The 14000-nt window shown below is 37.7% G+C and overlaps 1 protein-coding gene across 1 annotated transcript; it reads left to right on the top strand.

Annotated features, from left to right (window-relative positions):
- Positions 1 to 617: 617 nt before the first annotated feature.
- mfsd11 (major facilitator superfamily domain containing 11) lies at positions 618 to 12037 on the top strand. The gene is made up of 14 exons (XM_079642323.1): positions 618 to 907; positions 2018 to 2185; positions 2269 to 2324; positions 3591 to 3698; positions 4674 to 4753; positions 4848 to 4944; positions 6665 to 6723; positions 6825 to 6978; positions 8254 to 8297; positions 8522 to 8587; positions 8867 to 8992; positions 9774 to 9948; positions 10293 to 10428; positions 11023 to 12037. The coding sequence occupies exons 2-14, from the start codon at positions 2090 to 2092 to the stop codon at positions 11185 to 11187; spliced, it is 1362 nt and encodes a 453-aa protein (XP_079498449.1). The 5' UTR covers positions 618 to 907; positions 2018 to 2089; the 3' UTR covers positions 11188 to 12037.
- The last annotated feature ends 1963 nt before the right edge of the window (positions 12038 to 14000 follow it).

Raw genomic sequence — 14000 nt, forward strand, 5'->3', positions numbered from 1 at the left:
GATCAAAACACATATTATTCAGAAATGGACCAATCTGCAGAATGAGTACTTTTACTTTTTGTACTCCCAATATATTTTTGATGCAAATACTTTTCAACTTTTACTTGAGTAACATTTTGAATGCAGGACCTTATTTGTAACAGAGTATTCCTACTTTCTGGTACTTCTCCTCAAGTACAAGATCTGAGTATTTCCACCTCTGGTAAATATGATTTATTGTACCTAGTGGAGCCATAATCCCTCCTTTGTTTGGCTTATATATTATTAATTTAAAGTACTAATGTAATAGAGCAAAGAAGATTTCTGGTAAAATATAAAAACATTTTATTGTTTCAATTTTTCAAAATATGAAAAAGGCACTTTTATTTTTTATCCGGCAGTAGTTACTGTCTTGCTAGCTGTAGCATTACCCATAAAAGTTAACAGTTTCTATTTTTTAAATCAAAACAATAAATAACTTAGCATTTATACCTGATTTATACATGGATATTGTAACAAGTGGTTAAGAACGAGTTACATTTAAGTTTGCCTTTGAGTGAAGTTCAATAACTAAACAACTAACCGGAAGTAGAATCCATGTTGCATGAACAATCTACACAAAACGGGATGGGTTTAAGCAGATCCGCTGTTGATGAAGTTCCTCCGCGCTGAATGTTTGTAAATCGAAGATTCAAGCTAGCGAAACAGCACTACAGTCAGCTGACTAATTCACATGACTGCCTCTAATTCTAGTTTCGGTCCTGTTTACCGGTGAAAACACTCCATGAAAGCAGTTTAACGCGATGCTGAAGTTAGTTTAAAGTAAGTAAGGATACCGGGACTACCATAAGAAGCTAACTAATGTTAATTATAACTCTCTGAGCCCGCACACAGAGGAGCAGCTAGCTAAACAGCTACAGCGGTGTTGGTAAGTTGTTCTCTGTCTCAAACCCTGCACTTGATTTTCTTAAGCTTGACGTAAAAAGACACCTCTGTCTATTGTGATCTGTCATTGTCTTGAAACTTACCCTCGCTACAATACAATACGACTGTACAAAACCCTATTTAGAAATTAGCCGAGTAAAGCTCCATTGCTTGCCTTACAGTCGGACAAAAACGAATGGATAAAACCATGGATAAAACGCATATTTTGATGTTGATGTGATCCAGATAATCCACTGAACAATTCGGCATGAAATTAATTCCCTAACAACATGGGCTTTTATCAACGGGTACTCGTGGAGATGAGTAGCGGCAAACTATTCTAAAAGTTCTTATGTTATGTTATAGACGTAAGTTTTTTTTTGTTGCAGATATATCGTCTGCCGAAATTATTCGTCTTCTATACTGTCAAATAAATAATATTTCAAATCGTTTATGAAATGTTAGAGTCTTGTAAGTGTGTATGTGCTTGTGATTAAACCACTGATCTTTTAAGGAAGTTTGGTACACAAATAAGCATTTTTTAAAATTGTGTTTTCTAGGTTTAACTGTACAGACGTTCTCTTAAACGTAATGTTACACATACACACATCTGTCTTTTCCCTCTTCAGTTAGTTGAACACATAAACAGTAAGATAAACACCCTTTACAAATACTTCAGTTAAAGCTAAGTTGCTTATAGTCAGCCATTATGCTGGGACAAAAACACACATTAGGTGTTATTGTGATCTAAACAATCCACTTCCTAATTCAGCATACAATTCTTTAACAACACTTCTTAGGTAGTCATTCCTATGCAGTTATCAACAAAAACAGATTGATGGTAGGTAGGTGGTAATGGTAGGGGGGAAACTATTCAAAAAGTACATTTTTATAAGAAAAGGTTTATAGTTTGTAGATCTATAGTGTGCCAAAGTTATCATTGTGCTCTATAATATAAACGTGTCATGAATAGTGTATGACTCTATCAGTGTTTTGAATAAATATGTGTTTGAGTCAAGTTCAGTATAAAGTTATTTTTGTATGACTGTTGCAGACAGTGACTGTAATATTGTATTCGTTGTTCTGATTTGTACTTCTCTTCTTTTATTTTCAGATGTGCTGTTCACGCCTGTAGATTTTTTTTTTTGTCTGTACTTCCTCAAGGAATTTGCAAATATCCTGCAAAATGGGTCCTGAGGGGAAGAGGCTGTTAAACATCGTCATCTTAGGCTTCGGCTTTATGTTTATGTTCACTGCTTTTCAAACATGCGGCAATATAGAGGTAGGCTGAATTGACAAATGCTCATTTTAGATCCAATTCATCATGCTTCAGTGCTAAACTAAATTATTTCTCAATCTCTACAGCAAACTGTCATCAAGAGCTTCAACAACACTGACTTCCATGGGAGTGGATACACCAGGTTGGTATGCTTAGATATGCTGCACACTTTCTCTGCCTGGATCTGCTGGCATCTTCTATAATCAAATCTGTCGCACGCAAAAATCCTTGAAGCATAGTTCAATCTTAGGTTAACCATTTGAGGGGATTTTTGGTCCGAGTTCAGTAAGTCAGGAAATTGCATACACTTTAGTTTGCAGGAGAGTTATTAGAAAGTTTGGATTAGATCTGTCAGGATATCTAATTTTGTTGAATTTATTGTTCCAGAAATAACTGGCAAAAACAATATGATTTTAATTTTAAGACCATTTTGTGCCATTCAAACAATGATAGTATAATGTATTCAAAGGTTCAAGATTCAAAGGCTTTATTGTCATAGCTGCAAAGCCTTTTTAATAATGGTCTTAAGACCCAGGATCTTCCAGCAGTTCAACCTACTATACTCAAGACCTAAAAAGTAATAAAGAAATAAAATGGGCATATGTGACATAATGGTGCAAGTTAAATGCAGGATTAAGGAATAAAGTACCTTTATTCATCCCACAGAGGGGAAACATAATAATACCAAACTGAATGTAAAATGAAATACTTGATAGTAGAATAAATACTGTAATAATGTATACATAATTATATTATTAATCTTTATTATAGAGCATGTTTTAATAACAATTCAAACAACATTTTATATTGATTTATTTATATATTCCTCTTTTATTTTATTTATGTATTTCTTATTGTTGTGTGTGTTTATATTTCCACATTTCTTTTTATTTTGTATTTATGATTCTTTTATATTTCCACATTTTCAAAGAGCAGAGCCATTTCATTTTCTTAAAGGAATATTCAGTATTTGGGATTTGAATGTGAAAAATGGCAAACAAAGGCAACCCTACGAATAACATTTATTAAACTTGGACAAATCAACTTTTTACACAAAGGTTTCTCTCAACTCTAAGTGACTTCAAGAACATCTACTTACATTTCCAAAAACCTCTCCTGTTACATTCATACAATTGTTCAGCTTAAAACTGCCTTTGTTTCTCACAAATGTCAAAGAAAAATTGTACGGAGGTAAAACTGATATTTCTAACAATTATTCTTGATAAATCTTCGACCTGGTGTGTATGATAACTATCCATTAGTTCTACCAGCAATAATTGGCCTCTTTTGTAGAAGTAAACCGTTTTAGATTTTTCTTTTTTAAAATAGAATCTTAGCAGCTAAGATAAGTGGCACACACATTTTACTTGAGTTTATGCATAATCGGTGTGTTTTCTGTCACTTTCAGCATGGCGATAATCTACGGAGTTTTCTCTGCATCCAACCTGATTGCCCCCTCGGTGGTGACCGTCGTCGGGCCGCAGCTCTCCATGTTCTTCAGCGGGCTTTTGTACAGGTCAGAACACAAACACTACGTGAAGTTTATTGATATACAGTACCTAGTGAAATAAAAAATACATATAAAAACAGTCAAGAAAAATGTATAGGTTTTGTTTATTCTATGTAGGTGAAGTTTTTTTAAATCATAGACTCAGGGATTACCAGATACAATTGCCCCTTTTTATAGGCGAGTGACGTTTATAGGCGAGTGAAGTCACATAAATCACATTTTAACAACAAGAATTCAAGTTGCTTTGCAAAAAACAATAAAAGCATCAAAACATGTCATAGAAATGCATTATAAAAGGACAGTTTTAAATACATTTAAAAGCAGTAGAAATTAAATATAAAAATAAAATAGAATAACACAGGTATAAAATACAATAACAAATGTAATAGTGCTTTGTAAGAAATAAATAATCATTTGAATTAATAAAAGGCAGTGGCAAACAGTCTTCAGCCTTGACTTTAAAGGTCCCATGTCATGTCCATTTCTACTGATCATAATTCCATTGTTGAGGTCTACTAGAATAGATTTACATTGTTCCATTTTTCAAACTCACATTGGTTTCTCATACAGCATCTCTGTATAGTATGTGTATTCACTCTGTCCTAAACGGCTTGTTGGAGCTCCTGCCCCCCCCCTCCCTGTGAGCCCAGTGTGCTCTGATTGGTCAGCTCGCCCACTGTGTTCTGATGAGTCCACCACCGTTACAGTGGAACATCAGTGATTATGTGTTACAATGGCGTTAGCAACCAGAAAATGACACCAGGAATGACAAACAGATGAGAATGCTGCATGGGGTCTGGGTGCCGTGTTGGCGGGACGTTGCGCGGCTCGCCTGCTGCGAGGAGCGGACTGTGTGAGCTGGGTTAATTTCCTGCGTGCTGCGTGGGGTCTGCGAGACATCGCGAATGGACGCGGGACGAAAAAGCAGATGTAACTAACATAACCCTTTTTAATGCAAATGTATGTCTCTTGTTTCCACAGCGGCTACATCGCTATGTTCATTTACCCGTACACATGGAGCTTCTACACCGCGTCCGTGTTGGTTGGGATAGGAGCAGCAGGTAAAACAAGAGACTCTATCTAAGGATGTTTCTGAACAAGACAGCATGTTTTCTCTTTGTTTATATCTCCGGATTTTCTACTTTTGTTTTCAAGTCTTGTGGACGGCTCAGGGAAATGTGCTTGCCATCAACTCCACTGATGACACCATCGGAAGAAATAGTGGCATCTTCTGGGCGCTGCTGCAGTTCAGGTGAAATTACCACCCTAGTTTCTCAAAGCAGCAAATCTCTGATATTTATGCATGACATGTTTTACTTTAAAGTAGTTATTCCCTTCTAAAAAGGACCTGAACATGATTGTTGTATGAATTACTCATCTTGTGTTAGTCCTGGCACCTAAATGGTGGAATGAGCTCCCTATTGACATCAGGACAGCAGAAACTGTGCATATCTTCCGTCGCAATCTGAAAACGCATCTGTTTCGATTGTACCTTGGCAATTAAATTCTTGAAGAAAAAAAAAAGCACTTTGCAAAGTTAATTTAAGCCTTGTAATGAATTCACCACAATTACAAATAGTATGACTTGCTTGAAGTGAATATATCTGCACTTTCCTTGTTGTTCTAATCTTTATAGTTATGGAATTTATTCTAAGTCGCTTTGGATTAAAGCATCAGCCAAATGAAATGAAATGTAATGTAACGTGTTACTTTGAATTCTTGAAGATGTTTTTTTTACTCATGACTCCACTCTGAACAAACAATCAAAAAATAAAGAATGTCTTGATGAATTTCATAAAATGGGGCCTCGTTTGATGCCAGTAAAACTATATTAGAACACCTGTTTGCAAACTCTCACACAGTATGCAGTATAGTCCAAGTATAGTCCAAAGTCTGTGTCAGCTAAGTCCTTGGCTTCCACTGGTACCATGTAAACCAGTGCTAGCTGTTCCATGGTCGGGTCGTCGGCGACTAAACCGGCTCCCCCACCTGGCCTCGGTCTTGTGTGGAGGGTGATGGAGACACCCAGCAGGACTAAATACAAAACCTGTCAAAGGGCGGATGAGCTCCTCGTGAGCCAACGGCCATCTCCTGCAGCCAATGTTGGCGCCAATGTATTGACCTCTGTCTTTCCTTGGAGTCCTGTCAGCGGAGGCCAAGTGTGGTTCCTGCAGCTTGGGCAACGCTGGAGCCCTCATTCCCGCCCGGGCAAGTGCAATGGAGAGGACACTTCATCGCGGCGGCGTAAACTGTCATTAGTTAAGGAGATCCAGACTCGTATCGGCAAAGCCGCAACGTCTTTCAGTCGTTTGCGCTCAAGAGCCTGGACCAACAAATACCTCACCGAGCGCACTAAGACACGCATCTACCAATGTTGCGTGGTCAGCGTCCTGCTGTATGGTTCCGAGGCGTGGTCAACTTATGCGTGGCACGAAAGAGAGCTAAATGCTTTTCACATGCGGTGCCTGCGCAACATCCTCGGGATCACATGGCGGGACAAGTTCACGAACGAGGCGGTGCTGGCTCGTACAGGCAGCAAGTCAATGTTCCCAACACTGAAGGTCAGGAGGCTGCGGTGGCTTGGTCACCTTCGCAGAATGCCAGATGGCCGCCTGCCAAAGGACATCTTATACAGCGAGCTGAGCGCTGGTTCCAGAATATCCAAAGTGTTTTATATTAAGGTTTTACTTAATTAGGCCCCCATTTACTTGAAATCATTAAGAATTTTCAATTTTTTTGCATTCTTTGTTTCACAATGGAGTCATGGTAGAAAAATTAACTTTCTTCAAGAATTCAAGGTAACCCCAGTTGAGTAATTGATAAACAAATGATCGTTTTTGGGGGTCAAATATTCCTTTAGCAATTAAAGGATTATTAAAGTAGCTTCCGATTATTTTTCAGAAGCTCTACTAAGTGTTTCATCTCTATTCTTTAGTTTTGAACTCATTTTAACATCCCTCCTCTCTCTGCAGCTTATTCTTTGGAAATCTTTACATATACTGTGCCTGGCATGGACACGATCACATAACAGGTAGGAAGGAAAACTGAACATGTGCATTAACGGCTATTAATGGAGTTCAGTTCCCTTCAGTTGAAATGTAATCATGTGACTCATGCTGCTGTGTGTCCCAGACAAAGACCGTCAGACGGTGTTCATCTCTCTCACGGTCATCAGTCTGGTCGGCTGCTTCCTCTTCTTCCTCATCCGGAAGCCCGGCCCTGAGGCGGCTCCTGAAGACGTGACAGAGTCGCTGCTGCAGGCCGAGTCTACTGAGAGTACAGCCAGGTGAGGAACACCTGGGGGGCTGTGTGGAAAGACCTGGAAAACTACAAACATCAAACTGTCCTGCAGAATATAACTTCAGGATTCTGTATAAACGTTCCAATTATCAAGTTTGTTGCCAATTAGGCTTTCAATTTGTGTAGTGCATACAATAAACATATAAAGAGGAAATCAAAATAAGGGCAAAAGTCAAGAAAAAAATATATAGAATCTATATAGACAAACAATACATACACACACAGGTGATTTCACACAAACATATTTTAAATAAAGGATAGATGCGCTTAATAATCTAAAGGTAAACAAATATGAGAAACACGTGAAAATGTTATTTGTCTTTGTTTTAATTATTATTTGTTTCTTGCTCTTTAATTTCTTTTTCTTTATATTTCCATATTTTGAATTACTTTTTTTTGTTGCACATTTAGGTATTCTATTTAATTATCTTTGTATTACCACCATTCTTTATTTACTTTTTTATTCTTTTATGCATTCCACTTTATTTAATTTTCTTCCTTTTTATATTTAAAAACATTTCTATTCACAATTGTATTTGTTCCTCTTGAGTTTTCCATATCGTCTTTGCTTTTCCTATACATTTCCAAATGTCTTTGTTAACTTACCATTGTTTTATTTTTTTCTGCTTTTTAAAAATTGTTTTATGGATTCCTCTTTATTTTTATGATCTTATTTATTCTTCGATTCATTACTGTTTATACTGTAATGTATATTTATACAGATTTATTTATTGCACTCCTATAAATCCATATGTTAGGGGGGTCCAAATCATTCTGCCTGATGTATTATTTGGCTCATGATAATAACTAATAATCCACTGTACAGGCAGCCTGAACATTGATCAGAGATATGTATTGTTAGCGAGCAGCTGGGCCTCTTTTCTCTAGTGGTCCTGATGTCAGAAGCAAACATTCCTTTTAAACATTATTTAACAAGAAGGAGAACACCCTCCATAGATTGTGGAACATGTCCTGGAGAGACATTTTTCAAAAGACAGATGGTAGACCTCGTCGTCCCGCCCGGAGCTGGGATGATATGTTTTTGCAGGCCGAGACGGGGTGACCTTTTTCTGTAAATGCTATCCTTTGTAGTCTTTTCCACATTTGTCTTTCAAACTGCTGTAATATGGTCACTAAGACAACCGAGGGCCCGTTTAGGGATGAGTTTAAAGGTGAAAATGTCTACTTAACAAAAATGTGAGCCTGTGAAATGTCGAAGAACAGTTTTATCCAAATGTCTTGATCGTCTTCCTCTTTCCAGCTCATCGCACCAGAGCATCGGCTCACAAGCTCTGGATGCTTTTGGTAAGTTTTGACTCAAATCACCTGCACTTCATAGGCTTTGAAAGGGGAATTGTGATGTAATGAAGTGTGGTTGTATCCTGTCTGTTCCTCCAAACTGCATCACTGTAGGTAACACACTGATTGTGGAGAATAACCTAATTCATTCCCATTTCTAAACATCACAATTATCCCTTTAAACTTTAGACAAACAGAACTGCTAACCTCCACCTTTCTTTTTTCTGCAGTTAAAGCGTGCAAAATGTTTGTCACCAAAGAGATGCTGCTGCTGAGCTTCTGCATTGGATACACAGGTGTGTGTGTGTGTGTGTGTGTGTGTGTGTGTGTGTGTGTGTGTGTGTGTGTGTGTGTGTGTGTGTGTGTGTGTGTGTGTGTGTGTGTGTGTGTGTGTGTGTGTGTGTGTGTGTGTGTGTGTGTGTGTGTGTGTGTGTGTGTGTGTGTGTGTGTGTGTGTGTGTGTGTGTGTGTGTGTGTGTGTGTGTGTGTGTGTGTGTGTGTGTGTGTGTGTGTGTGTGTGTGTGTGTGTGTGTGTGACTAACAATGAGTCTGGATTGCTGCTTTCTTCTTTGTCAGGCCTGGAGCTCACTTTCTACAGCGGGGTTTACGGGACGTGTATCGGAGCCATGACAAGCTTCGGCCACGATGCGAAGAGTTTGATCGGCATCTCTGGGATCTGCATCGGAGTCGGAGAGATTCTGGGTGAGTCCTAAGTATTCTTTCTACACCCAGTGACAGTAGTGGAAGACATATTCAGACCCTTTACTGCAGGGAAAGCACTTATACCACACTTTGAACATACTTCACTACAAGAAAGACTCCTTTATTCTGATCCTCAATGAAGGGAAAATATTGATAGTGCTGAAAACTTTCCCTCTCAGTCCCGTCCGGTATACTATTGAACAGTTTTATCTGCAACAATGCATCTTAGCCCTTTATCTTTCAATTTAAAGGGACCGGTAAACTCACAAACATGCATTCATATACCAACACCATCTTTTTCACGCTTATTTTTCCACACATTTGATCAGCCTTTAACAAAAATAACTACATTATTAATAAAAGTAATAATAATAATGGTATTAAAATTAATCAAGTTAAAAGTTATAAAATGTTTTTCCTATAACTTATTTTTTATCGTTAAAATGTAAATCCCGTTGCCGTATTTACCCTGTCCCACAACCCTGTGCAGCATACACTTGACTTCTGCTGGTGTGGACATTCTGAGCATATTTCCAGTTTAAAAAGTAAATAATGAATGATAACCAAACATCAAAATAACCTAATACATGGTTTTAACTGGACAGGGGGGGGGGGTGAAACACTTTCATAAGTTCAATACTTTCATCTGAGATGTAGGCTACCTTGATTTGTGCTTAAGTACAGTACTTAATGCACTGTGATGCAGTTTGTCACATGACCGCTCTGCAGAGAGGAATTTCTCAGATGATTTCACTTCCTCTTCCCTCTGTTCCTCGGGTAGGCGGCGGTGTGTTTGGAATGATGAACAAGTGCAGCCGCTTTGGGAGGAACCCTGTGGTGCTGCTGGGCCTCGTCACGCACTACATCGCCTTTTACCTGATTTTCCTGAACATCTCCAGCGACGCTCCGCTGGCCCCCGAGGAGGGGACCGACCTGCAGGCCTACATCACCCCCAGGTACAGATACCACAGCCAGGAGGGGGTATTACTGTACAGATGCTTTACTGCAGTACAATTACTAATGCTACGCTGTAACAATACTCTGGTACAAGCAGATGCCTTACATTGCAAATGGTATAACTGTTTTGATTGTGGTTTTTCTCCATGAATCATTTGTTTTTGAAAATGTCTTTAAGAATATATATTTCTTTGCTAATTTATTGAATGTGTGCTTGATGTAATTTCATTGTTTTAGGGCTTATTTTACTCCATTTAATCCATATTTTGGGAAACAATATGCCCCTCTGATGCAAATGTTTTTATTGCATGCTGTGTACTTTAACATTCTGTGTGTGTGTCAGTGTTGGCGTGGCGTTGCTCTGCAGCTTCCTGCTGGGTTTGGGCGACAGCTGCTTCAACACGCAGCTCCTCAGCATCATCGGCTACACCTTCCGCGACAACAGCGCTCCCGCCTTCGCCGTCTTCAAGTTCATACAGGTGGGTTTCAGACGTTAAATAATTGATACTTAGAAAAAAGTTATAACAAATTCAGGATCCTGAATTAAAATATCCTAAAATGACCAAAACCTGTTTAAAACATGTCACAATGTTTCCGCCAATTTTGAGACTGATATTTCACTAACATAATGTAACAGGGTTATGTCTCTAGGGAAAGCATGCATAACTTTCAAAAAGTCATACATTTACAGGGGGAAAACATGGATATATGTTTTATAATTTTGAAGACTCACAAAGAAAAACTGACAAATAGACAAGAATAAACTCGTCTAGACTAATTCACCTGCTGTCACTTTTATTTAATTTTAACCTTTAAAGTTCTTCATAAACTGTCCTAGTTTCATCTGGTCTCTCGAACAGCAGCGTATCCCCTTTGAACCCTTTGATGTGTCATACATTTATTTTTGAACAGTTTTAAGCCACGTTTTACCATACACTTTTTCGATCTTGGTGTCAGAAAAGGAGCGATTGTGACCGATTTAAAATCATGTAAAGATGTATCATCCTTCAGCTACAGAGCACCACAGGGTAATGTATACATGTGCTGTAACATATTGTGGTCTCCCCCTGCAGTCCATCATGGCCGCCCTGGCCTTCTTCTACAGTAACTACCTGCTGCTGCACTGGCAGCTGCTCATCCTGGTGGTGTTCGGCTTCCTGGGCACCATCACCTTCTTCCTGGCCGAGTGGAGGGCCGAGTCTCGCCGGAGAGAAACTGACTATGACAGCATCGGATGAGGAAGAGGAGGATGATGATGAACGTAAACCAGCCTCAACAAACAGACACTGACTCTGGGGTATGTTTGTTTTTCACACCCAGCAGCGGCTGCAGGAACCAAATCTAGACATGTATCTGTAAGTAAAAGACAAATCTTAAAGAGGAACTTAATGCACACAAAGCATACCTCATTTCTGATATTTTCATAGTTTGTGCACACACATTTGAAAATAATCCATCTAATTCTAAAAACGTCCCCAACTAAATGATCATGATTACGTCAGTAACTCGCCTCGTGTTCCCTGGAATTCTTCAAGATGACATTATTTTCACTATTGATTAATGGCTGGTTTGTAAGATGACAGAACATGAAAAAATGTCCATCCAAGGTGATGTCTTTAAATGCCTTGTTTTGCCAAAGTGATTTACTTTTAATATCATCTAAAACAGAGAAAAGCAGCATACCTCGTTATTTGAGGTTGAAAAATGCATTTTGTTGGATTTTAAAGGAAAAACGTACCCAAAAAATGTCGACTTGTATAGTAATTATTCCCCTTGTTTTTATTTTTTCACTCATGTCTTTATGGTAATCAAAGATTCTAAATATCTTGATGAATTTAAGTAAATGTTTGTATACTTTATCATAACCTCCCTTAACAAATTCTCGCACAACCTTTGTATTATAAGTCCCACTTATCCTGTTCGATTCTCACTACTTCACAAACACAAGACTTTGAACTAAGACTGCACTATTTAAAACACTTTGTATTATACTGCATATGTTGTGCGAGGGTCGGATGTTTTTGATATAGTTCTGTTTAAACTTGATCAAAACATTAAACCACTGCTGGTAAATGCAGCCACCACTCATTGGAGAAAAACACATTTTACGTCAATAAGTTAGGTGACACGGGGGAAATAATAGATATACAAATGATCGATTATTTGGGTTAAATATTCCTTTTAACTGACTTTACTGAGGCATGATGAATAGAGATGTTTTAATGAAATAAAAAGCACTTTTGATTGGAGGGGCTGCCAACAATGATGTATCCCAATAGTGCCTGTGGGAAGACATTCTGAGGAATGAACACTGACCTTACTGTTTTAATTGGTTGTTTGTTGCTTCTTCAGCTGGTTTAATGGATAAGGTTGGAGATATTTTGTATTTTTTTTATTGTTAGCAAATCCCATGAAAAGACCAAAACCAAATATGATTGCATCCTCTTACTAGTATTTGTATTTTGCTCAATTTTTGTTTATAACTATTTAAAAACACATCAATGAGCCACATTGACATGTTCCTTCTTCACCATGAACTTGATTTCAGATACACCATACGGCTACCACAAATACTCACGAGAGCCCTAAAGGTTGATTAATCCGCCATTAAAAATAGTCCTTTTGATTTTGTTTGATACCAAACGTAGGCTGCATTTTATGACTATTTTCAATATCGATAAATCTGCCGAGTAATTTCTCCATAATTTGGTTGAGAGAATGTCAAAAAAAATTGTGGAAAATATCTTTTCAATTTTCTCAAATTTAAGTTTGTCTTTAAATATTTTTTTTGTCAAAGAAATTAACTTTAACATGATATAAAAAAACTGACAAAAGTAGCAAATCTCAAATTCAGTGAGTTTTTTTTTATGAAATCATACCTTTTTTTTTTTTCAGTTGACCAAATGATTGCACTTCTAATAAAGCAAACAGTGAAGGGATAAACACTTTTTTTTTGTTTTAAAAATGTAAGTCTTCAGTGGGAACCAATGGGCTTTGAGCTGAAATCCACAGACAGGAAGTGAAATACAATTGTTTTGAATTTGGTCTTTTCATGGGATTTATTGACAATATAAGAAATACATTAATGCCACTTTAGCCTTTAGAAGTCTTTCCTCTCTCTTGCACATCAAGTGCACAATCCCAACCTTGATCCCAGAAAATACTGACAGCTCCTGGGCTCCATACGTCTGTTATGATGTTCTCCTCTCCTTGTGTGTAAGGGACTCTGTCAAAGACAGTGAACATGAAGCTTTGTGTTGTGAACTCTGCTGAACTCCCAGTGTGTCCTACATGCTCAGCTGCAGTCACAAGTTTTTCACAAACTTACAATGAGCTTTTTACGATCCGCGGTCATCTGACGTTACTGACGGCTAAATGGGAGCTAAGCAGGTAAAAGGGAAATATTATCAAGAAATTGAACTTATCATTTTTTATATTTGTATGTGGGACACTTTCCGCCTTGCCAGCAACAGTGTATTGAGCCATTGTAGCTACAAATAAAATACAAAGTAATTATGAAGCCTGGGGAGGGGGTAATGATTAGAGAAATAAAAAAGATTCAATTTGAAAATAATAATGAAAAAAATAATAATTACAGAAAATAATTTGATATCATAGTGTTTTATTCAAAATATTTTTTTTTCGATATTCTCTGAGATTAAAGTCGTGAATTTACCAAAAATGATATAATCAGATTTTATTTTGCTCGCTAATGTACAATTGTATTCTTTAAAATTCTGAATATTCTCAGATTATGACCACCCACCCTGGCTTTTTCTGTATTTACTTTGACTTACAATGAAACAATATGCCGTTGTTAATTATTCTGTGATGCTGTCTTTTCTTTTTGCCTTGTTCCTTCATGACTCTGCAGTCCGGGAACCTTTTATCATATGAATGAGTGACTGTATTTAGTTCAAATGAAGTGAACAGTGGCTGCTTGTTTGTGTCTCCTAATATGGAGAATGTTAAAGGGGAAAAAGAGACAACAAGATGGTAAAACAGAAGAATAGAATAAAAAAAAAAGTTCAGAGTTTTTAGCTACGCCAGC

This window comes from Notothenia rossii, assembly GCF_949606895.1.
Source record: "Notothenia rossii genome assembly, chromosome: 8".
Classification (NCBI taxonomy): Eukaryota; Metazoa; Chordata; class Actinopteri; order Perciformes; family Nototheniidae; genus Notothenia; species Notothenia rossii.

What these genes read in the sequence shown, in the direction of transcription:
- mfsd11 (XM_079642323.1), top strand. Translation starts at nt 2,090, where the DNA reads ATGGGTCCTGAGGGGAAGAGGCTGTTAAACATCGTCATCTTAGGCTTC. An exon ending in CATGGGAGTGGATACACCAG is followed by an intron (nt 2,325 to 3,590) that starts GTTGGTATGCTT and finishes TGTCACTTTCAG; the next exon opens with CATGGCGATAATCTACGGAG. An exon ending in CGGAGTCGGAGAGATTCTGG is followed by an intron (nt 8,993 to 9,773) that starts GTGAGTCCTAAG and finishes TTCCTCGGGTAG; the next exon opens with GCGGCGGTGTGTTTGGAATG.